The 25,275-nt window shown below is 39.3% G+C and overlaps 1 protein-coding gene across 3 annotated transcripts; it reads left to right on the top strand.

Annotated features, from left to right (window-relative positions):
- Window positions 1-152: 152 nt before the first annotated feature.
- Window positions 153-24,992, top strand: FSD1L (fibronectin type III and SPRY domain containing 1 like). Of its 3 annotated transcripts, XM_066339642.1 has the most exons (14): window positions 153-204; window positions 4,709-4,804; window positions 5,719-5,850; window positions 6,383-6,484; window positions 8,965-8,987; window positions 11,908-12,029; window positions 13,661-13,870; window positions 14,187-14,285; window positions 15,597-15,723; window positions 17,400-17,432; window positions 20,579-20,676; window positions 21,129-21,380; window positions 21,714-21,802; window positions 23,166-24,992. In XM_066339642.1, exons 1-14 carry the CDS (start codon window positions 190-192, stop codon window positions 23,280-23,282), a joined length of 1,515 nt encoding a protein of 504 aa, XP_066195739.1. In that variant the 5' UTR covers window positions 153-189; the 3' UTR covers window positions 23,283-24,992. The 3 variants fall into 3 exon arrangements, with proteins under 3 accessions (XP_066195739.1, XP_066195741.1, XP_066195740.1); XM_066339644.1 differs by lacking the exon at window positions 17,400-17,432 and having other exon boundaries at window positions 20,582-20,676; XM_066339643.1 differs by lacking the exon at window positions 17,400-17,432.
- Window positions 24,993-25,275: the final 283 nt, after the last annotated feature.

Genomic DNA, 25,275 nt, shown 5'->3' with positions numbered 1-25,275 from the left:
GCTGACGACACACGTCCCCGCGCCAGGACTCGAACCCGCGGCGCCGGCGGTGGCGGGCGCGCAGGCGCGCGCAGGCCCGGTGCGCGCGGGGCGGGGCGGCGCGGGCGCTTATCCCGCGGGAGCGGCGGTGGCAGGAGCGTGTCCACGCACCGCGCATCCGGCCGGCCCTGCCGCACCGCGCCCGCCGACATGGACGAGGAGCGGGTGAGTCCCGGGGAGGCAGGGGCTGCGTGCCGCCTGGGAGGCCGGCGGGGCGTTTCCCCGGCATTTCCCGGCGCTCAGCCGGGGAGGAGGGGCAGTGCGGGAGGGCAGCGGCACGGGAAGGGATGCTGATGGAGTTCTGGGCGATCCTGGGTCCGCTTTCTGGACGTATCTCTCTTTCTGGAGACCTTCATGCGTCACCTGCTTCAGGTGAGCCTGCTCTGCCAGGAGGGTTGAACAGCCCTGGTTTATTTCGGGGTTCTGGAATGAAGTATTCCAGCCGTTGTAGAGCTCTCACTCTGTATATTCTTGTCATAAGTAATTATGGTGGATGCGTAAGCCCTTCTGTTTGCCATTAATGTAATCTAGTGTTGAAGGGAACTAATGCGTTAAAGGTTGTTGTTTTGGGGGTTTTTTGTTGTTGTTGTTGGGTTTGTTTGTTTTGTTTTGTTTGTTTGTTTTTTTCCTTCCTAGGGTTGCTGCCTTCTAATTCCTTCCTTCCCTCGCTTGGCTTCAAGACCCCTCGGGGAACTCATTGAAGGGCAGAGATGTGCCCACCCCAGCGTTGGGGCTTTCTTGAACAGATTACCCCCTGCAAAAACTTGTGACTCAGCGTTTTGGCTTCCAGTCCATCAGTGCAGAAGGGCTCTTTTTTTCTGTGTTTTGTGGACACTGTTCTTTCCTTAGCTTGGGAACGAGGTTGTGTGTGTGGGGCTTGAGTAATTTGGAGCTGATAATAGCTTGAAATTTACAGATCAGTATGATTTTCTTTTGTAAAAGCCAAGCCCCGGCACTGTAGGAGTTACTGAGAGATTACTGAGGCAATTAACTCTATCCCAGCCACAACAGAACTTGCTGTGAGGTCACAGCTGGCAGGTTAAGGCTTCAGCAAATCCAGCTCCTCATCTTAAGCAAGCAACACTCTAAATCACAAAATACTGTAATTCTTTATGTAACTTTTTTTTACATAAAACTTATTTATTCTAAGTAGCTAATATCTCTGAGGGTGTGCGTTGGAAGGTGAAATGTGAAACGCCATAAAAAGTATGCTTCTGGGAGAAACTCAGTTTGGGTCTGTCTGCCTTGGCTGCTCTATGTGAGATATGTCCCTCTGGGGGAGGAGTATATGAGGACGGCCCTTGTTGTGGGTACTCTAGGTGGATGTTTCTGAGTGGGGTCACTGATCATATTTGAATTCTAGAGCTTCCGAATACAGTGGTAAAACTGCAGTGTATATTGTATTTTACAGTACTTTCTCTACCGGGGTTAATTTGGTAGTGTCACCTGTACTGTATGAGGTTCTTCGAACTCTGGCAGCTTCACTGTGTTGACAAGTGCAGGAGTTCAAATGGAAGCTAAGTAAGCATGTACTCCTTGAAACTTGATCTGAATATGAAGGTTATAATGTCTTGTGATTTTGTTCTAGATCCAGGACTGCTTCAGCAACTGTTCTGCATCCAGTTAGCTTCTGAGCTAACTTTGTTCTTGATCTTGAGCAACTTTGTAACTTTCAGAAACTGCTGTGATTGTTTAATTTATCAAAATTTAGTTCTTATGAGGTGCCTGTCTGCTTCAAGAGGTGCCATGTCATGCTAGTTACTCCCTATGCAAGGGTGTTCTGTTTTTATCCACCTGACTAGACTAAAAACTTCATGTTGTATGGCTTCCCTTTCTTTTTCCAATCCTTTTTTTACTCTTCATCCTTTGCTCATCTGCACTCCTGCTTTACCAGTGGCATGGGTTGTGTTGTTTTTTTTTTGTTTTGGTTGGTTTTGTTTGGGTTTTTGTTGTTGTTGGTTTTGGGTTTTTGTTTTGTTTTGGGTTTTTTGTTTGTTTGTTTTTTTGCTCCAGCAACGTGCATTAGATTCAGAGAGCAAGATTAGGACACAAAAGGGAAGAGCAGCATGAAGCTCACTGACAGCAGCAAAAATTACCTCTGTAATAAACATTTGATAAGGCTTTGAAAATCCATTTGAAACTGACCTCACATAGAGATCAGAAAGAAAGCTCAAAAAAAATTGCTTGTAATAGAATTCTGTGAAATATTGCATTCATCAGTTGCTAGTAGAATTAAATGTCCTTTAGTGCAAAAATACCAAGAAATTTTACTGGGCTTACTGCTGTTGAAATTCTTCCATAAACTAATGTAGAATGTAGGCCTCAGCTGCTGCTCACATTGGTAATTTTTCTAAAACCCTTTGTTCCGTGAAATTACACTATTTTTTTTCATAAATTCCCCTGAAAGGAAGAAATGGCAACCTTGCAGCATATTTTAAGTTTGGCATGTGTGGTATGTCTGGAAGGAAATCCATTTATTGTGTGTTAGTGATGAGAAAATTATGTTAGAAAATAGAATAAAATAGTGGCTCCTAAAAGGCTGCCTTTTTTCTTCTGGTGGCTTGTGCATTGATGTTTTAGAAAAATTCTGGCTACTGTTGGTGGATACTTTTAAAGGGTATTAAAATTTCACCAAACATGGTTTAACAGAGAAACTTGGTAGCTTACTTAAAAAGAGCCATACCAACTGACATTTAGTCAGTTGAATGTAACTTCAGGTGAATATCGTGTTTAACAGCTGGCTTGCAGTTGCTGCAGTGTCTTTGGCTGTATAAAGGACTTTTAAATGTTTCTCACATGTAGAATTTTTTTTTGACCAGGATGTGGCTATAAAACTAAGCAACGTTGTTCAGCACTACACACAAGAACACTTTTCCCCCATGTGTAGCAGCTGAGTAAGCCCTAAGATCCGTACTGAAAGAGGATTGTGAGTTTTCCGTATTCATCCAAATTGACAGTTGTGCTCATAGGATCTAAGGCTTATCTCTGAGCTATTTGGCTTGTGAAAACAATTGCCTCTGGTCAGTGGTGAATGCAGAAGCAGCTGGCTGGACAATGGCTATTTATCTGACATTCTGATGTGTACAAAATTGCCTTCAAACATGCTCAGTTTTTACCAGATGAGGAGAAGGTTCAGTAATGAAGTGGTCAAGATTTTCTGTACTTCTGTTTCTGAAAGAAGCCAAGGTCTTGTTTCCATTCTGCCAGAGTCTGGACCTGAGTCACTGCTGTCTGCTCTGTTACCTATATATATATAACACCATCAACACTTCTGGTAAAATTACTTAAATTTGTTTTTTCTGCTTGTGGTTTAACTTCCCGAGTATGACACTATTAAACAGGAGGCTGGAGTACTCCTAAATACCTTGTTGCAGATTTGTTGGAAACTGCCCAGGAAAGGGTCAGAAGAAAGAGAAAGCAGCAGAGCTTAGGACTGTTGAGAAGTTCTTGAAATCTCGTGTAGTGTTGAGGTTCACTGTGGACGTTGTGAAAGGATAAAACATTTTTCTTTCTTCTTAACAAACAAATGTGATCTAGGTAGTAAATGATTATTAAGAAATTGCTTCTGGGAGGGACTTCTGCAACATCTCTTTGGTGGTCTGTCTATTTCCAGGCTGTATTTTATTATCTCTCTGTGCCTTGATTTCCTAAATTTTATTAACTAACAACATTAGGATGAGCACTTGAAACTCTAGGTCAAGTGATTAATAATGTATTAAGACAGTGTTTACCGGTCTTTTAGAGTTAGATTTGCTTCTAAAATGTCTTATCAGCCAGCTTGAATTAAATTACAGAAAATTCTTAGTCAACTCCTCATCTTATTCTATGTTTTTTACTTACATAGGCTGATATGCTTTAACAATACAAATTGACTTAAATTAAGTACTGAGCATCGATATGTTTTTTGTCAGATTCTTAGAATATGTGACTAGCTGCTCAACAAAATTAGATTTGGTGGTTTTAATTTAAAATAAGTTTTGATGTGGTTTAATAGTTTTGCTGGTTTTGTATGTGTTTTGTAAGCTGAATCTACTGCTTTTTTGAACAGCTGGGATGCACATCACTGAAATAACCTTAGTTCTCTTTCTCAGCTGTCAGAAAGCTTTCCTGTTTGAGGTCGCTTTTAATTGGAATATACAAATTACCCAAAATATTTTCCTACTTGGAGAATAAGTTTACAAATCATGCTTACAGACTTATTCTGCATACAGAATAAACTGTCAGTGTGGTTATTTCACACTACTTTTGACGTGAAGAAATCGCAACTTTTCTTCTGGGTTTCCTTTTACAAGCTTTTAAAATTTTCTTTATTGGTTCTCTGTTTGGCTGCACAAGCACCAGCTTTCTCATCTGGAGGAGCTGTAGTGCCAGTGGGTATTTTGGTACAGGTGACCTGTGTAGAAAAACCTGTGAAACCCTGGGGTATCTTAAAGCAGCTTCTTGATTTCTCTCAAGCTAGCACCCAGAGATCTTTAATTTGGTGTAATGCTTCCTAGAGGTTTAATATTCTTTCTCTGTCCTGAGAAAATGTGTTTCCTAATCCTGTCAGAGCTGAATTTGCTGCAGCTGGAATGTCTCTGATGAATTTTCATGCATGCTGAAATGGTGATGATTTTAAAAAAAATTGGAAGATGATTTTTACTTCTTTCCCTTGTTTTTGTAATTCTAGGAGACTCTGCAAAGAATTGTCAGTACTCTAGTGAACAAAAATGATGAAATTCACAACTTCATTGACATGCTGAACCATACAATATCAAATGTTCAGGTATTTATTTTAAGGTTCATAGCTTGTATCTGAGAGAGGGGTACCTCTGCACTTTTGTTAGTCTCAAACTGTAAAGGGTGGGCTGTAAGAATCCAGTTCAAAATACATCTTCGTGTTGGAACTAGATAGAAAAGCATTTTATTTTTCAAAGTCTGTCTCTAGATGAAACATGTGGTGGTCTTGCATTTTCTGTGAAGAGGTTTTGTAGAACTTTATTTGTGTGGGAAAGATAATCTTTAATCTGATACTGGGTCTGAGACTCCCATTACTGGGAAAGAGTCTGTATTTTCATATTTCTACTCCATTTAGTGGACTGAAAAATGATACTTGAGAGAAAATTCTTCAGTCTTTTTTCAGCAGTTTCAAATTGTTGGGCTCAAGTTTAGAGTTAGACATAGTTGTTAGAGCATCTGCATGAGGATGAGGTTTAGGTTCCTTCACCCTATCAATCAGCCAAAAGTTGTTTCATCTTAAAGCTGAGGCTGGTTGGCTGCAGAAATGGAAATTATCCAGCAGATCTTTAAACTGCCTTTTTGAGTGCAGTTTTTAGCATCAAATGGAATATTTGTATTTGGAACAGGGTAACTTCCTCCTTCCAAACATCTAGCAACCCGTATACAATTGTGCCAGGAAAATCAAGGCTTTTTGGCATGGAACAAAGTTGCTGAGTGTGCTGGTTTTGTGCAAATTTGAGTGTCATGGAATTTTCACAGATTGCAGCATTCAGGGTCCTGATGTGGAGTCTGCTTAGGAGACTATTTGATCATTCCTAATATTTTTTCCTTTTTTCATAAGTTGAGAAGCAGTCACAAGGTAGCCAGTGGTCATGGCAGAACACATATGGGGAATTAATGTGACTTTCGACTTCTTTGCATTGTTTCTAGTGTAAGCAGCATTTTCAGTTCTCCTCTCAGGTGAACTCTTCCAATGCCATCAGCGAGCTGGATGAGGAGTTTGATGGTCTGTATTCTGTACTGCATGAGATGAAGGGGAGCATGGTCAACACTATACAGCAAGAAGAGGCTCGTAAAATTCAAGCTCTGCAGGTAAATAAATAACTCCATGTGAAAAATTTTGCAGCTGCATAGAAGCATTTTTAAACTTCCTCTGTTCCTGTTACACTATATCCATTTGTTACTCAGCAATACTGATTTTCAGGATTGTCCAGTGACAGTTCCAGAGCTGGTAAAGTCACTGCCTTTTTCAAGGCTATTGCTGCACTGTCATTCAGTGATGAAGTGCAGTCTTGTAAATAGAAATTGTATTGCGTGTGAATGTAAGTGTTTATATCTCTGCTTTCTGAAACCCTGAAGCTGGGGGAAACAGGGTGTTGATATTAAATCTGGCTTTTAAGTCAGACTTCAGCTTCCCTTCCCCTTGGAATTGTGGGATGTGGCAAGGTATCACTGTGCACTTGTCAGGCACAGTGAAGTTAGGGCACTGTCAAACACCTTGGTTATATAAGGGAATAAGTTGTCACAGATGCATAACAAATCCGTGTAGTTCCTAGGACCGGTGCCTCACAAATGGCTGTTTTAATGGGAATACATCACATTATTTTTTCTCTTTTTGCTCCAGGATCAGCTGACCCAGTGCAGCCGTGCCCTGGAGAGCTCAGAAGAGCTGCTGGAACTTGCTGTACAGTCGCTGGACATAAAGAACCCTGTAGAGCTCTTAGAGGTAGAAAACATTGACTAGATGTGTGTGAGGCAGGTGTTGACATCTGTCTCAATTTGAAATATCCTTTCCATTACTCTCCTGGACACTGCAGACTTACCAGGTGTACTTAGAGTGAGGGTAGGCATACAAAAATACAGATATTGTGCTGATGAAAAACCATGTTAAACATTGTAGTCCTGAATTTTTATGTAATTTCTGATAAAACAAGTTGGCTTTTTTCTTATTTAGGGTGATGGGGAGGGAATATGATCCCTTCTCCTGGACAGCTGTCATTGTTAAGTAAACTTGCAGGGATGACCCCAGAAAGGGTGGGGGAAATAACATGTATTTAACTGGAAGAATATACTTGTAAATTGAGGAAGCAGTTCCACAATTCCACATATCCACTGAATCAGTACACTAATGCTTGCTACGATACTCCCGGTGGTAGCAGTGGGATCAGCCATGCCAAATCCAAGGCCCAATTACTTTTTTTCTCCCTACATTTTAATGGGAACAAGGACACAGTTTAAAAGAGCAAGGGGGAAGGCTGTCTTCCTGTGTCAGTTTTACCTTTTGGCTGCATGTTTGTGTGCTGTCGTGCTTTCTGGATGTCAGCTTTGATTTATTTGCCTTGAAGAGCAACAATTCCTAAATAGTATTTTTCTTCAGCTGGAGTTGTCCTTTCTGCCTTGTAGCAAAAAATTAAATTGGCGCTTGAACTCCGTGCAAAATGCAGCTTTGACTTTCTTGGAAGTTATTCTATTTCAGATCTCTCTAATGCTTTTTTTTTTCCCAATGAAATACACCAAGGGAAGCTGTATGAGCATTTGCTGAGGGAAAATCTCTTCAGATTTGGGGTCTGAAGATTAGGATATTGAAATCCAATTTAGGGAGCTCTAATATGTAGGATTTGATACTGGTATTACATTTGTTCATTTGGGGATGACATTGTAAGGTAATATTGCCTTGCCTATTAGGCAGCTAATTCTGTTACTCTGCTGGTAGAAATAGCAAGTGTTCTTGAAGGGGCAGCTCCAGCCCTGACTCTTGTATGTTCGCAAATTTTCTTTGGATACTCCAGTAAAGCAATTCAGGAGCAACTAGCCTAAGATTGTTTTTAATTTTTTTCCTGTGGTTTTTTTTTTTTTTTTTTTGTGGCTTTATTCTCAGAAATAACATACCTGGAATTCTAAAGAACATGAGTGGCATGTTGCACAAGGGTTCAGTGTTTAGGTAGGATGGGCAGCTCCTCTGGGATGGGCTGATCCTTCTCTGTCAGCAGCCGGGAAGCAAACTAAAGTCAGGGAAGTTAAGCTGGGACTGTCTTGCAGAAGATGTTAAGTCCTGGCTACCTCATATTTTACAAGACATGGAGACTAAATCCAAGGATTTAGTTGTGAAGTATCTCTGTTTAATGTCAGGAAAATCAATCGGTAATTCCTACAATAGCTTTGTTTTGAGCTAAAGCAAAGCTACTTCTTAAGCTAAATTATTTCTAAACACTTGCTTTGGGTTTTTTGTTTTTTTTTTTCTGCTTCCCACCTTAGGAATATGTAATCAGTTTTGTAGGAGGGATAGCCTGACCTCCTAATTATTTTTTCCCGTGTGATTTGTATTTTGTGAAAAACTGGGAAGTTCTCTGCTTTTGACTTCAAACTGGGAGGCTGCCTGATGATTCTTCTCTCTTTGAAAGGGAAAATAATCAGCTGAATGAGCAACTGGATCAAGGAGCAGTGTTGAAGCAAGGCTTCCATAGACACAACCAAGCCCTCACTAATTCAACAATAATATTTTTTCTTCGGTTTGCGGCTCCTTTTGGTGAAGGAGAGAGATTTTTGTCTTTCCACGTGCCAGCTGATGTTTATCTTTTAAATGTCATCACTTCTGCATCAGCTTCAGTGTTATTTTTTGAGAAGAACTACTTGCTGTAATTTTTAAATGGTGACATGCAGAGAATCTTTCATTATAGTTTCACAGCAGTACTTTTAACTTTCAGAGGAAAAGTTAGAATTTAGTCCTGTTTTTTCTTATTTATCACGGCATGAGCCCTGTGCTGTGTAGTTCAGCAAGTCAGGCATGGCTATATACCACTAATAAGCACTTCTTACTTTCACAGTAGATACCATGGCAGTTAAATTTTGTTGGCTTGGTCCTGTAGCTCTTTTTAAAAGTCATAGAGAGTAACTCTAACTCATTAAAAGAAATCTGAAAATGCAAAGTCACACTCAAAGTTGAGTAATTTGGAATTGGTTTGGTGTGGTTCTGGAAATCAGGTGGTTTTTTTTTTCCCCACAGGTTTTACTGTTGTTATGCTAACCCATGCAATTAACATGCTACACAGGACAGTTTATTTTGAGGAAAACGTTAAACTAATTTTGAACTTCAAATCTGAGCAATGCAGCAGAGATTATAGTCAGTCTTCTTGCATGTTACTGCCATTGATACTTGCATGGAAATACTAACTACTTTCTCTCTCTTCTCCCTGACATGCAATCAAGGCTTCCAGACAGATCAAAGATAGGTACAGTACAAAATCTATCATTTTTGTGTCTTTGAATTAATCTTATCCTTGAAAATTCATTTACTGTGAAAGGGCGATAGTGAGCTTTAATCAAGTTCATTGACTCTTTTCTATGTGTTAGCTATCACAGCTTTTGAGAGGAAAGTAAAAATTTCTGTGCTGCTCATGCAGTGTTTTTCCTGGCTTTTCATAACTTCAAATAAAATATGGTTTTGATACCGGGAAATGGAGCTCTGCATCAGCTGCTGTTGTAATTATTATGTCTTTGAATATATATGCATATAATTATTATTGTTAATATGCTTATTATTACCTCATGGCTGATATTTAATGATGTTTCAAGCTGACTCTACCCCTTTGAGTCGTGAGAGAATCTTGTTGGGCATGTTTTGTTTTTCAAGTACTTAAAGACTCTTGCTAGGTGATTTTCCTTCAGAATGTAAAAAATCTTGCAGCTGTTGAAGTACTTCTGGTGATGCTAGTGACTACAAAATTATTATTTCAGGTAGCTTTTCTTTGAACAATTGTTTAAAAAGCAAAATTTTGCTGTTTTGCAGTCAATACTAAGGCCCTTTTTCTTCACTTGGAAGAATGTCAACTCTATTCCAAGAGTATGACCTTCTGGTTCATAAAACCTATTATGTACATAATATTTTGAGAAGCAGCTCACTGGATGTTGCTTTTGTGGACCAAATAGGTTGGCTTTCAATTTACAGTTTTTTCATTGAAGGCTCTGATTTATTAAATTCTCTTAACTTCTATGTAAAGTGAGTAATTGTTAGAATTTAAATTAATCTTTGCTTTTCCAAAGGTTAATTTTTAGTATCCTTAACAGGTCAGAGGGAGAGTGGATAGCATCAGTGATGGGACTCTTTAGTACTTTTTAGTGAGTAATAAGCATACTCTTCTGGTTTCTTGAAATTATCACCAAATCCTTTGTGGTTCTCTGTCCAAGACTAGTGTCTGAGCAGAAGTTAAAAAGCTGTCAGAAGCCCACTGTTCCTGGTGTTCTCTTGCTGCCAATCAGAGGATTATTTTTCCTTAAGGAGAGATTTTCTCCATCCATCTGTCTGAGCAATGATGTGCTAGGCAGCCTGTACTGAATTTCAGAATGTAAGCTCTGTCTTGGGAAATCAATTGAATTGTGTTTCATGATGTTCAGCTCAGTCTCATAATTGCCTCATATCCCAAAATTGCAAAGCTCATCACTCCTGACTTGCATATATCTTTAATATTAAACTTCACATTTCCTCCTCTTTGCCCACTAGCAGATTTTGTTTTTCAGTGTTCTTTGATGTGGTTAGCATACAGTCTCTCTTACATACTGCTGGAGTGCGGGAAGGGGTATATGCATTAGGTCTTCTAAAGGTGCCACACATCAGTGGATGTAAAATGGATTCAGATCTTGGCAGTTGACTTTTGTGGTGTATATATTACTTTGTAGTTGAGATTCTTTTTCTTTTTTATAGGAGGAGTTGGGATCACTGTGCTGTCTGAATCGATGTTATTCAAAATCTGCTTCATAGCCTGGTGTCTTCAGAGTTAGAGAATTACATGAGAGCCGAGTTCTTGAGGGCTTTTTTTGGTGGTGTAATTGCAGTACAAAAATGTCTTGGGAGTGTACATAGTACTCAACTGAAATTTCAGGAGTGGAAATGGAAGAACTCCAGGATGGGTCAAGTTGGAAGGGACCACAGTGGCTCATCTGGTCCCATCTCCCTGCTCCAGCAGGGTCATCCCAGAGCACATGGCACAGGATTGTGTCCAGGTTCTGCAATATCTCCAGTGAGGGAAACTCCACAGCCTCTCTGGGCAATCTGTTCAGTGCTTGGTCCCTGCACAGGAGAGTTCTTCTCATATTCAGGTGGAACTTTCTGAGCATCAGTTCCTGCCTGTGGCTCTGGTGTCACTGCTGGGCCCTGCTCAGAGCCCTCCCTGCAGACAGGGACACCCAGGGCTGAGAGCCCATCTCAGGTGGGGCTCCTCTTGAGGCTGAACAGCCGCAGCTCCCTCAGCCTTTCCTCATGAGGGAGATGGTCCAGGCCCTTCCTCACCTGCACAGCCTTTGCTGGACCCACGCCAGGAGCTCTGCATCCCTCCTGCCCTGAGGAGCCCAGAGCTGGACACAGCACTCGGGAGGTGCCTCCCAGGGCTGGGCAGAGGGGCAGGATCACTCCCTGACCTGCTGGCAGTGCCCTAACAAGTGCACTCCAGGATCCCGTTGGCTTCCTTGTCCCCAGGGACAGCTGTTTGTCCCCCAGGACTGCCAGGTCCTTCTCTGCAGAGCTCTTTGCCAGCAAATCACTCTGGCCTGTGCTGGAGCTTTTGGCTGTTCCTGCTCAGGTACAGGACCATGCATTTCCTTTGTTGAATTAAGGTTCTTCTTTGCTTAGTGTATCTTGTAAAACTGGTCTGGTGATTGCATGTTCTAATCTGCAGCTTGAAAAAACTCTCCATCCCCTGATAAGGTAATGGATAGATATAAAAACAGTGTAGTCAGCATGTTAGTTGCTGTTTGGAGATGCCTAAACATGATCCTGAGTCTGCACTACTTCAGATTTTCCATACTTGCTGAATTTATGTCAAGTGATTTGACTTTTGTTTTGTTTCTTGTACAGGTTTTTTGTCATTAGTAAAAAGTTTTAAACTCATCTTTAATCCCTTCATTAGTATTTATTTGCATAATAATATGGAACAGCTGGTAGCTCACACCATTATCTGAGACAGTCACATTTGCTAATGTAACTTTCTATTTTGAGTATGCTAAATGGTAAACAATTATGTGTTAGAAAAATGTTCTAATCTTTGATTGGTAGTTTGACATCAGTGATACATGTTGTCTGATTGCTGTTTTGGAAAATGGGATCTAGGACTTGAGAATATGAAATACATGTTGCTAATGCTGCTTTCTTGTCTTTAGTGTCACAGTTGCTTCAGCATTCCGCCTCTCTCTGAAACCAAAAGTCAGTGACAGTATGACTCATATGATGGTGGACTTCTCCCTGGAAAAGCACATGCTCCAGGCAGTGAACTTTTTGCCAGGTAAAAACTGTATCCATCGTTTTTAATTTGTTGCTATGCTTACTATATTTAAACCAACCAAACAAAAGAAAATTGCTTCTCTTGCGCCCTAATAAGCAAATTTTTCAGAGTACCTAAAGTAATTTTTACTCATTGTATGTTAAATTGAATGCCTTGAGGATGAGAAGTTTCTAGTTTTGTTGTGTTAGTTTCTACACAAAACAGCATTTTGGGAAACAGTACTGATCTCAGAAGTGAGAGTGTGTCTTCTGGACCATGTTTTTTCATGAGTTGTCAGTTCCTCTGTACTCTGTGAAGTTACCTGATGTTTCTTGGGACTTTCCATGCCAGCTTGATCTGAGTGACACACCAAAGTCCTATTTATGTGCAGGAGTGTTGAGGGGAACTGTAAACTTACACATTGCTTACAAGGGTGGTGAAATGGTCTGAAATACAGGAGAGGGACAGTCTACTAGTACAGTGATACTACCGTATTAAAAAATGTGTATTAATCCATCTGTTCCTGTTTGACAGTAAACTTGAGTGCATTAGACCAGTGTGTCTTTCATTCCTTTTTAAACCTATTGCTTTCCTATTTAAAACACTTTGTCCTTGACTGTTACTGAGAATATATTGACAATAACACTGCTGGCAGAGATGTAAAGTTGTTTCATCTCTAGGTCATGAATCCAAATCTGTTAAGGACTTGGCAGCATCAGTTTTCATTTCTGCCCTGTGTGTTGCAGATACAGTTATGTGGAAGCAGGTGTAGTAAGTGACCACTGTTATTCCTAGTGGTCAGCTGGCAGTGTCCAGGCAGAAATTCACCTTCTAGTCTTGGACTTTGGGTGTCAATCCTGAAATGCCCTGCATTTCACAGTGCACCTGTTTAACAGCAATGGAAATGTAGAGTGAACAGAATGTGAACAAAGTGTTGTATCTAGATAAAAGTATTATTTAGTGTGACCCTTCTTAACACATTTTTCCTTGTCAAATGTATAGGAATTTGTCTCTGATTTGTAAACAGGAAAATTGACTGTCTGGACATCAATCTTGCTTTTTCTACTGTAGTGCCGTGCTTCCAAGTTAGTCACGCATCAAAAGCTCAAACTGAAAACAATAAAACTTCTTTTTCATTTCCTGCAGCAAAAGTCTTCCTTGCATGCTCTTTAGACTCTAGAAATAGTATGTAAATGCCTTCTTTTTCAAAATTTTTTTTCCAAAGATTAAAGTGCTGTTTGATTAGGATTCTGTTGCTTACAAGCAAAACTTAAAGATTATCAGTCTTTAATGAACCTTAGGAACTGTTTCCCCCTCCTTTCAAGACAAAGGGGTGAAAAGAAAACTGGGTAACTGAAGAGAAGCTAGTAGAAAATATTAGTGTCTGTAGTGATGGAAATAAATATAAATAATAAAGTAATAAATTGTAAGTGATAAAAGTAATAAATAATAAAGTAGTAAATAATTAGTAATAAATTGATGCTGTGTGAGGAGTGCAGCTGAATTTACCTCCCACAGAGACAGGAACAGAAGTTTGCTTCTGGATGTTCTTCCTGTATGGTGTTTATTCCAAATGTATGTTCATGACTGTAAGTCCACTCTACTCTAGCCTTCTGTTCTTCACACTGAGCTGTGTGCTTGTCTTTTTGCAGTCCCTAAAGCTCCAGAGATAGATGTAGCAGCATGTCTGGTTGCTGACAACTGCATAACAATATCGTGGAGAATGCCTGAGGAGGACAGCAGAATTGATCATTTTGTGCTGGAGTATAGGAAAACCAACTTTGATGGGCTACCTCGACTAAAGGGGGAACAACGTTGGGAGCTGGTTGACTACATTAAAGCTACTCAGTACACACTGTCAGGTAAAGGTTTTTTATACTTCAAACCCTAGAATGTTGATAGAACTCTTTATGCTTGGAAGTTTCGCAAAATACTTATTTTTCTGCATGTTTCTGCTATTATATCACATCAGTCTTGGGTGCTTTGTATAAAATAACTTCTTTTATTTTGACTTTGATGTTTTGTCAAAAATTGTGAATTAAATAAAGTTCACACCAGTATTCAAGCATGTTTTTTGCAGATTGAGATAATTGAAAGACAGCTTCATGGGGATAGATCTAAGTCTTGTAGGAGTCCATAATCAAAACATTGTCAAATTTCTAAACATTTGCTTTGTAGGTCTGAAATTTGATACAAAATACATGAACCTTAGAGTACAAGCTTGCAACAAAGCTGTGGCAGGTGAATACTCTGACCCTGTGACTCTGGAAACCAAAGGTAAAATTTGAAAAACTCTTAAACTTTATCTGCAGTGAAAATCCTGCACTTAAACTTCTCTGGCTTCATACATGTTTGGTCTGCTTCTGCATGAACCCTGCTGAAACATTTCCTAAGTGGAAAGGGAACAACTGTAAAGGATTAAGAACCTTATTGGCACAAAGCTGCCTTTTGGCATTTAGACCCTGAAAAAATGGGGCAGTTAATGTCACTTTGTCCAAAAGCTTGGCATTGGTTGCTTTGAGCTGTGGAGTGACAGTCCCATGTGCTGCTGCATCATGCCAAAATACAGCGAGAAGAAGGATGAATGTTGTGGATGACTCTTTGGGCATCTAAACAGTTGGTGTGATTATCCTGTTATTAGTGGCAGACACAGCATTCTGTAACTAGAAGTTTCTAGATGGGGTTTTCTTGACTTTGGAGCTGCAGTTTCTAATCACTGTCAATATTTAAAAAGCTGGCAGCTTCAAATTGCTGAAGGTGTGTAGTCATGAGGTTAGAAGTCAGTTGATCTTAGAATTGTTAGAGTGGCTTTCTAACATCACTTTGTAAATTAACTGAAAGAGAAATTTCTGGGAAAGGATGTTTTGTGGTAGAACACACGTCTTGGCTATTAAGGTGACAGTGTGGTCCTGAAGTTCAATTATATACATGTCTGGTGTAAAAGGCAAAATGACTGGTATTAACTGTATAAATTTTGTTCGTTTTGAATATTATTTCATAAGAATAAAGCTGTATACAATTTGAATGATCTGACAGGCATCCTGGCAACTTTTCTATAATTATTTTAGTACTCTTAAGGAACTGTCGTTGTCAGAGACATAGTATCTGTTTAATAGCCACATAATTCTCTAGGAATTCTTCCAGTACTAGGAAGGTAATCCTGGTTTTGATTGTCTGGGCAGTTAGCATGCTTCCCATATTATTTTCATTGTTCCTAGGTGAACACTTTGTTTACTTTCTTTAATAATCAGCCCAGAGAAAATCAGTTTCCTTGTCCACATGCTTAACTTGACTGTTGATTACACTTGTGCATTTTTGAGCTCTAAGCTCCTAAAAATCTCAAGTATATGTTCTTTCAGGGTCAGATTGTAATATCTGATGGTATTAGGACATTTATAGAACACTCTGTAAATACATTTAGGAAATTCAGCCTGTTGTATTAGAGTTTTTTTATTCCAAATGTCAGACTGAAAAGCTGGTGTTTCCATTATGCTCAATAAAACTCTGCAACAATTTTACTACTGCTTTTGTCATTTTCTGTGAATAACCATTATACCAGTTAACTGTTTTCTGTTTTGTCTTGATCAGCTTTTTTGTTCAGTTTGGACAGTACTTCATCTCATCTGAACTTGAAAGTTGAAGACACCTATGTGGAATGGGATCCTACTGGAGGCAAAGGCCAAGAAAAAATAAAAGGGAAGGAAAATAAAACCAGGTAAGCACTCTGACACATGTCAGGCATATCTCATCTGACAGTTAAAGGAAGAGGGCAGGAGGGAATTAAAGCACTTGGGGACATTGGGGCATGAAAGGAATTTTGATTTGTAAATGTTTCTCTAGAAGAAATTTTATTTTTTTTTATTTTCCTTCCTCTGTCACACTGATGCAGAGGCTAGAATTGTGTCATAATTGTTAAATAATATTTATTTATTTAAAAATGCATTTTTTAGGTTATCTTTCAGTGTACTGAGCTAAAGTGTAAGTGTAGTAGACTGACCTTGACTACCCACCAGGTGCCCACCCATATGCTCTATGGCTTCTCCTCCTGGGCCCAGAACCTTGCCACATAGGGCCAGGACAGTAGATAAGGTAAACGTGAACAGGCAGCTGATGTAATTCTGTGTTTACTAGTGTTGCAGGTCAGTTCTGGTGAATAGGCAACAAAGAACTGACTGCCTTGCCCTTTTGAGAAAGAAAAGGTTAAAGAAAATTGGTACTCTATGTAGGTGGTGTCTGAATTTATCTCAGACCTTCTTTGGAGGGGAAAAGGTACCAATAAAACAAAGCAGACAGTAAAAGATAATGGATAATGACACATACTATTGTGGATGTGGCAGCTCTAAACATACTGCTTTCATCCAGGAGAAGCACTTACCTTCAGCAGAGCTCTTGGTAGATTGTTCAATGTCTGCTATTCTGATTCACTGGATAAACATAGTTGGAAGAATGTTTAGCTCTGTCTACTCTGGCTGAGCCTTGAATATATCCAGGGATGAAGAATGTTCGGATGAAGAATGTGTTAATTTGCTAGCCCTCTGTTCTAGGCCACTTTTATGGGAGGGTAGAAATATCCTGTTACCTGACTGGAATTCCCTGTGGTGCTGTGACTTCCGCTTCTCACCCCACCAGTGTGACCCAGGACAGCCTGGCTTTATCTTCTCTGCTCTCCTTCCTGTTACGTCATTAAAGACAGCAATTGGTTATTGTCTTCCTCAGGCTGAGGAAACCCAGTTGTCTTTCTGTGCCTCAGACCATTAACTGTGGTGTTGGCTCTTCAGACTTGCTCTGAATATGTCAGGGTGTAAATCCAAGGAGCCCAGACCTGGACACGGAAGGGCTTCTGGGTCAGTCTGACAGCTTCCAAAAGGAGAGAAGTCAGTTGTCTTGGGCTCCTGGTCACTGTGTTGGGGCTACAAGCTGGGTGTAGCTGTCCACATCTTCCATGAGGGCACAGGGCACTGTTGTTGTCAGCTTCTGCTTCCCAAACTCTCAGTGGCTTTTCTGCAGAGCTGGTCTTCCCTTTGGTGTCCCTCAGCCTGTCCCACTGTGTGGATTTCCCTTACCAGGAAATCCTCACAGGAAATTTCCTGTGAGCCTGGTGTTCAGCTGGATCTGTACAGAGCCCATGGCCCCACTCCCAGTATGTACTTCACCCTCTTGGGCTTTGGGGATACTCTGTGGAGATGGGTCTGCGCAACTGGCTACTCCCTCAGCCATGGTTTATTTGCTTTCCATATTCACAGTTTGAGGTGATTTTTGAACAAATACATTCTGCACAGGCATATATTGCCAGAAGCATGATAGAGTAACTTCTACTGGGATTTTAAAAATGAGAATAATTTACTGTAATAAGAGAACAGTTCTTTAATTACTACTTATTTCTGTCGACAGTGGCCAAAATCCTATGCTGAAGAGCAATAGAAGGTGATGATACACATCTTATTCCTAGGATCTAGCACCTAGTTTTGTTGGGAATCTGTGCTACTTTCCTTTGCTTGATGTAATAAGAAACAAATCTAATAGCCTTTATCAGCAACAGTGCACATGTGCATTTAGAAATTATTTTGCAATAATTTGCTTTTCAATTTGGATTCATAGAGATTGTGCATATATTCTTCTGGAATGTATGACTGAACAGAAGAGAGTCTTTCTGAAAGGATTCATCCTAATGTGTATGAAACCTGATTTGCAGTGGTTGGAAGGACATCATATACTTAAATATTGATCTGAAGGTCCCTGTCATTTAGACACCTATTGATGCTTTCTTAACCCTTTGGCACATTTTTTGCAAATATTTCTTTTCTGAGAACTTTAAAATAATTTTTCTTATTTTTGAATCTCAAAAAACCTCTTTGCCCCTGAATGTATGCTGTAGTTGTTGCTAGATATCATCAGAGAGTAAAAAGTAAGTGGTTTTACATGTTTGAAGAGGATGAAGCATATGTTAAAAGCTTCATGGCCATTCCAATTGCAGAACCAGTTGTTTGAATGAGAAATACTTGGCTTTGAGATACCAAGTTAGGTAAAATATTCTCCTGTTATTTGTGCAGTTGTGTTTTTTTAGTGTCACATTTTTTCATTGTTTTTCTATTGAAACACTTTTTTGAGAAATTACTTTTCCTATTTTTAATCTCTTGCTCTCTACTGCTGGTTTAGAAGTTGTGAGACCAAAAGAAATGCCCAGGATCCTAATTTTTTACAGGTTTTACTCCCCCGTATTCATCTATCAGGTGGATCTGTCTCTGATTTGAAATTAGAAGTAAAGAAAAGCTTATGCAAAAAAAATGACCTCTTGAAGCCATTAAGTTTCAAGTGTTCTACTACACAAATTACAGCAATTTGTGCTAAATCAAGTTCTATAGATGTCTTGGAGATGCTCCTACTTGCTCAGCTTGGAATTTTACACCTTGGTTTCCCTTTGTAGCTTTATAGAGAACTTCCTTAGTTCTTGGCTCTACTTTGGTAGAAGGACATTGTCACATGTTCAGTTTCGCATCTCAGACTGACCTTTTCTAGCATGAGATTTAGATGAGCTTTATTCATGTAGGAGGCTTTTGTTTTCACCTAAAACTTCTGTGAGATGTCTTAGAGGGAAAATTTGGAGCTGGCTTTATGGAAGGTGGGGAAAAAATTGCAGTATAGTTACTTTAAACAAAAAATGTGCAGTTTTTAAGAGTTGGAAATACACTATGGCAACAAAATTCTTAATTATCTTTCATTTATTGGACCAGAAAAAAAGCCTCTCAATTTCTGATCTCCTTCCTTGACCTTTCTTGTCCAGAAGAGAGTACATCTTGTGTGGAGTATATTCTGAAGTGGATGCAGAAATGGGGACTAACTGCAGTGTTGTAGGCAACAATCCTAAACCATGAGACAAGAATATCTGGCCACTGAATATTGGGAGAAATGTGTCAGTTACTGGCTAATAAGGACTGTACTCTACCAAACAGGCACAAAACTGACTTCCTGCTGTGAAATTTGCTGCCTTCCACTGGAAGGGAGATGTAAGCAGTGTGGAGGAGAAAAAGCCTGAGCAACTGGATTTTTTTTGAAGCTTTTATGTCAAATAGTCAGTGTAATTTTCTGAACTGATAAAGGCTATTAAATTTTGAGAGGACAAAGCACAATCAGTGGCCATTTACAGATTTGAACAAAATAAATGATACCAAGAAGCTTTTAATGCTTTCTTAACCTTGACAAAATTCTGTCAAAGTGCCTGCATTTTTCTTACTGTGATTCTCTAAATGGCCACGTTGCTACATTGCTTCCTGCATTAACCCATTTGTCTAATAGAAAATTTTCAGCAGCATTTGTTTGGAATGTGAGTGGATGATATCTGATGCACATGAAGCAGGATGGAATCTGCAGAGTGCTTCTCTCTGAAATTACACTTTAATTCTTGGCTTTGCTCTTTTTTTTTTTCATGCTATCACTTGCTAACTTTTTCCTTTGGTAAGTAAACCGCAGCATCACCCATATTTACAAAATCCAAAAGCACTTTGATGTGGTGCACCTGCACAATATATATTTACCCCCTTCATGTATATCTTGGGAGCAATTTGGAATCATAGTTGTCTTCAGTTACATGCTAAATAGTAATGCTCAAGTAAACAGCTTTTTCATCAGTAATTTTTTGTAGACTTCTGTAAATGGAATAAAACAAACTTGATAATTAACTAGATTTTAGTATACCTACATCTGGCAGATTAGTATCACTTAGCTTTTGATTCCATGTGTCTTTATTTTCATGGTGCTAGTAGGAAAAAGGTACATGTCCTAATCCTTTCTGGAATGGTTTTTGAGAATAATGAATGAATTGGAAAAAAACAAGCTGAACTTCACTGTATTAGTGGACATAAAAGTAGCAAGTAGCTTTACCAAATAGTAGCTGAAGAAGTTGGAGAGAAAACTTTTGTAAATGGTATTTCTTCCAAGGCTAATGTGTGATAGACTCTAGAGGATGAGAAATTGAAAATGACTTCTCAGGAGAAGTCATTTGAGTGTATTTCAGAGACTTAGTACTTTTTTTGGTATTTTGTCAATGAAATTAAACTGTAAACTGTTCAGCTCTTTCTGAGAAGTTAGAATTCTTTGCTACTGATAAAATAGTAATCCAATGTGATTCTCTGTCTACTGAGGAATATTGCAAATAGCCCTCACTCAGTTTAATGGTTAAATTATTGGTAATTATTTCTGAGGGCCTAACTGAGTTAAAAATAAGTTTGCAAACCTCATTAGGTTAGAATTATTCTCTTATACAACTTGATTGCTCATTGGGATATTCTCCATTCTGAAATGTTTCATTCAAACAACATGCTACACGTCTTTTTCCCCCCCCTTCTGTTTCTGTTCTCAGCTACCTCTGAACCTGTTGTTTTTTTTTTTATAATATTCTGTATGTTTTCTTTTGCAACCTCTCCCCTCTCAGCTATTGTGCTTGCATGCTGTTAGAGGCATTAACTAATGTGTCATTTCAAGAGTGTTTGTGTGTGTCTCTTGGACCTGGTGGACTCAGGGACACCTGATTATGCATTTGTGTCCAAGTTTTCAGTGGTTGATCTCTCCTTTAGAAGCAACACAGCATCTCCGAAGAGATCCACTAACAGCCCAAGAGCCTTGGCAAGGGGCAGCCGGGATCGCTTTGCTGGTGAATCCTACACAGTGCTGGGTGAGCTGAACTTGTTTGCTCCATTAGGAAAGGGCAGATCAGGCAAGAATTAGAGGGAAAGTTTGTGATTGTTCAAGGCTGTGTACTCAACATTGTCCTGCCTGGAGCAGTTTGCTCATATAACACCAGAATTTTGTGTCTTCAACTCTGCTTTGTATTATGAAGCTCTTAGTGACTGACATGCACAGCTTTAAACATAAATTGGTGTTAAATGTATCTTGTTGTAATGAGCATATTTATTATTGTATTAATTATTATATTTATTATAGGTCTCATTATTCAATTTTATATTTATATTCTGTTTTACAATTTTCTTATTCCTCGTAGTTCAGATTTATTTGCCTTAAAATAAAATAGACATCACTGGTGCCTATTAGAAAGGCAGCACTGTAAGGTACACTCAGTTGTAATTAACTACACTCAGTTGTAATTAAACGTATTTCTCATGGTAGGAGACACTGCTGTTGAAAGTGGACAGCATTACTGGGAAGTGAGAGCCCAGAAGGACTGCAAATCCTACAGCGTGGGAGTAACGTACAGAAATCTGGGGAAGTTTGACCAGCTGGGAAAGACTAATTCCAGTTGGTGCATCCATATCAACAACTGGCTACAAACCACATTCTCAGCAAAGCATAACAATAAAGCAAAGACTCTAGATATACCTGTCCCAGACAGAATAGGAGTATACTGCGACTTTGAAGGAGGTAAATCACACCTTAGGAGATTTAGTAAAAAGAGTTAGTTACTATTTCTGTTGATCTGGAGCAGTCCAAGGCTGAAGAAGTGCATTACTTCCAGGCTGATCCAGTCTTACATAACACCGACTCTAAGTGCTTGTCATGTCAGATGACCTGAGTTTATCTGTGTGACAGAGCTACTGAAATTCAATGAAAGTAGTGAATTTTCACTCTTGTGGACTGCACTTAATGTGTCCTGGAAAAGGATAAAATTTTTTGTACAACTTAGGCAGCAACAGCATCTTAGCTTAAACTGTGTTTAAGCTGAGTTTCAACTTGTTCTCTCTCTATCTCTCTCAGGTCAACTCTCATTTTATAATGCAAGCTCAAAGGCATTGTTACACACCTTCAGAGCAAAGTTTACCCAACCATTGCTACCAGGCTTCATGGTCAGTATCTATAAAATCTTGAGGTTTCTAGCATTGAATTCGGTTTTGTTTTTTTAAAGAAGGAAACTGCAAGCACTTGGTTTGACTGACTAATAATTTTTAAAAGTGTTTAACTTTGGATTTCTGTGGTGCTTATAGTGGTACCGCAGCAGGACTCTGCACCTGGATGTCTCAGCTGTGTAAATGAACTCATTAACTTTGTGTTTAGGAAATTAACAGCACATTGCACTGACTGATGCGCTTACTGCAAAAATTGATCTGAACTGATGGAGTCCAGGATTCTCTGAGCCATCAGAGCAGGTGTCATGGAAGTGAACAACACCTGATGCTTTCCAGTGGAAAAAAGTCTTTAGCTTTCACATTTTAACAGCTCAGTGGCTTTCTTGCCAGTCAGTTCAGTGGCCTGCGTAACCTTTTTTGTTGTTGTAAGCTAATTGGAAACAACTTTCTGCAGTGTAAAGGCTTAAACCTTGCCCAGAATTCACAGGAGAAGGGTTAGTTACTGTTAATTTTCCTTTAATGATTTAAGTAATTTAGCTAAAGTGGGAGGCCTCAGCTGTGTTATAAGGTGCCGTCAAGTGCATCATGCTTTGGGAGCAAGGTGTGTAGGCCAGGGATTTCCACAGGTCTAGATTTTTTCATGGCTGTTTATTTGCACTGATCCTTTTCAGCATAGGGGGAAATGGATAGCTTCAGAACTACTGGGATACATGTGTTAGCCATTCCCAGTAGCACAGTAAAGACCGACTCATGTAAATTCAGTTCCCACGTCATCTGGGGAAAGAATTGCTGCTAAAATTCCAGCTGTCCTCTGCACTTCACGTAGCCAGCACCTCACAGAGTGACAGCAGCCTTACTGACTGAACAGGACAAGTGAAAATGACAAACTACTTAATTACAGCTCTCAAACTTATTTATAAACATGAAAATACAGCATTCTTTCATGTGTAGAATAGAAGTCACTGGCACCTGTGGCCCTGAAGCATCTCAATTTTTTTTATTTGTAATATATTTATATTAACAATTTTAGCATGACATGGCAAAAATCAGCCCTTCTTTCAGCCATAGTGAGAGCATGGTGAGAGAGTTGCTTTTCATTGTCACTCTACTTGCTGCTGGCACATTGGCCTTCAAAGAATTTTTCTAGTTAGGAGCAAGTGATTTGAGTACGATGTCTTAGTTATGAAGCATAGTATGTGAAACATCTTAGGCTTTATGGACTTAAAAATTAGCATGTCTGTGATAATGTTTTACAGAGTGCTGTGACAGAAGACTCATAGCTGTGTTTGTGCTAGTTAATAGTGGGATTGGAGGAGAGAGATGTGTTTGGTTCATTATGCAGACTTTTTTCTTTTTCCCCCAGATATGGTGTGGTGGGCTCACAGTGAGTACTGGATTGCAGGTGCCAAGTGCTGTGAAAACTCTTCAGAAGACTGAAAATGGATTGGCTGGTTCAACAAGCAGCCTGAATAATGCCTAGTAATGTCTGTTCAACTTCTACTGCTGAATGGTTTTTGTTTTTCTGTGTAGCTACTACTCACAGAAGTTTGTGAGCATTGAATTTTACTGGGTTTGCTACGTTCTGCTGTTTAGGGCCTGGTACTGATAGCGCAAAGGTTTGGGGCCGAAGTGTTAGGAACCAATACTGTGAATCCAGAAAAATGTCAGAAAGCTGAACTGTTGCCTATTTAAAAAAAACAAGAGAAACCAAGAGCTGTAACTATGTACTTTTTCTAATACTGTATTCAAGCATTTTGTTACAGACTTCAATATTAGTTTTGTTACAAATACTATTCTTCTATGAAGAGTATAGCAAATGCCATTTTTAGCTCTCCTAATGCAAATTACTTAACTATGTATTTAATTACTACTAGGCCTCCCATTAGAAGTTGGAATTTCCAAGGTGTGTTTTGAAAACAGCATGATTTGCTTGATGATTTGATTTGCTGGCTTAGCCTGGCAATATACCACAGCAGCATGGTTTCAGAAGGATATTATAAGAATGTGTAGGCCCAGTATGAAGGAACAGTAAGAGCAGGCTGTGGTTATTTTCCCCAGTGGTGTAAAATCTTCCTTTATTCCACAAGTAACTCCTTTTCAAAACCATATATATTGATACTGGCGCCCTTATGTCACCATTACATCAATTGCATTTTAATTACATTAGAAAATTATGTATAGATGTTCCATTGCCTTGACTCCTATTTGCAAGCCTAGTAAGAGAGTAGTCAAATGACTCATAGTAATGGGAGAGCTAAAAAAAAGAAAAAAAAAGTCATGTTATGTTATTTTTGGAAAATCCCAGCTTGTCAGTGGGAATTAGGTTATTACAGGGGTTTTAAATCTGCTTTCTTCCCTCTAAATATGCCAGGAGCCTCTAAATAGTTTTCAGGTACACTCTTGAATCAGGTGTTTCCTAACTGAAGATTGTTTTCTGGTGTCACCTGAAAACTGTTACAAATTCATGGTCATAATTATTTGGCTTATTTGCTGCTGGGCCAGTGTAATTTTTCCTTTCATGTATCTTTTAGCCCATAAAACCATGAATATCTAATCATGTTAAACCTCAGTATTACCAATGGCTCCTTTCTGTCCATGACAATTTCTCAAGAGGAGAAATTCCTTGAGACACCTTCTAATAGTCTGACTATGATGTTTAGTGGAAAGTTAAAATTAACAAGGAGCAAGGAAATGTAATTACCTTTTCTGGAAAGTGTTATTTTTCCTTGAGGAATCATGAAGTTGACAGGTTGGCTGAGCCCCAAATGTTTATTTTATATCAGGACCTCCAACATTTCTTAATTATTTGCATTGTGAACTTGTAATCTTTTTGCAGAGGAAAGTACAGAATAGTTTCCAGTTTAACTGGACCTTCTTCTGCCTGTTCTGTTTCTTGGGCTTTGGGACAAAGATACTCAGAAATGATGTGGTTCTTGGTCAACAGTGTCTGAATCTGTTTCACACTTAATCTGCAGATGTTACTGTTATGCAAATACTCCATGTATAATATTTTCTCTTTCCATTTTACTGCAATGGACACCTGACTAGGAGTTCTTGGGGATAAATTGCTACAAACTCAGTTTTGCAGCCAGTTCTAGTCCAGAGTGTAGGAGCATCCGTGGTCTCACCTTTCCCAATAGAGCTGTGGTGGACAGGCACCAGGACAGACTGGCACCTCCTCATCATCACCACCCATCCACTTGTCTTGGTCTCAGGTGTTCAGCTGCAGTTCCTCATCAAATTCCCCTCTGTGGAAAGAAAGGGGATGTTTACAACCAGCTAATGTGTAGTGAGAACCATGAGTATTTTCCAGCCCACTACAAGAGCATTTAAATTACAAAGGGTTTTTTGTTGTTGTTGTTTTTTTTTTTTTTTTGGTTGGTTGGTTGGTTGGTTTTTGTTTTTTGTGGTTTAGTCTTTTTTGGTGGTTGGGTTTTGCTTTGTTTTTGTGGGGGTTGGTTGGTTTTTTGTGT

The sequence above is a fragment of the Sylvia atricapilla genome, chromosome Z (assembly GCF_009819655.1).
Source record: "Sylvia atricapilla isolate bSylAtr1 chromosome Z, bSylAtr1.pri, whole genome shotgun sequence".
Taxonomy (NCBI): domain Eukaryota; kingdom Metazoa; phylum Chordata; class Aves; order Passeriformes; family Sylviidae; genus Sylvia; species Sylvia atricapilla.
Note: the sequence above shows the minus strand (reverse complement) of the source record. Positions and strands in the feature narration are given on the sequence as shown.

Coding starts and splice junctions, on each gene's coding strand:
- FSD1L (XM_066339642.1), top strand. Junction 4,805..5,718: donor ATACAATATCAAATGTTCAG/GTATTTATTTTA, acceptor TTCTCCTCTCAG/GTGAACTCTTCCAATGCCAT. Junction 5,851..6,382: donor GTAAAATTCAAGCTCTGCAG/GTAAATAAATAA, acceptor TTTTTGCTCCAG/GATCAGCTGACCCAGTGCAG.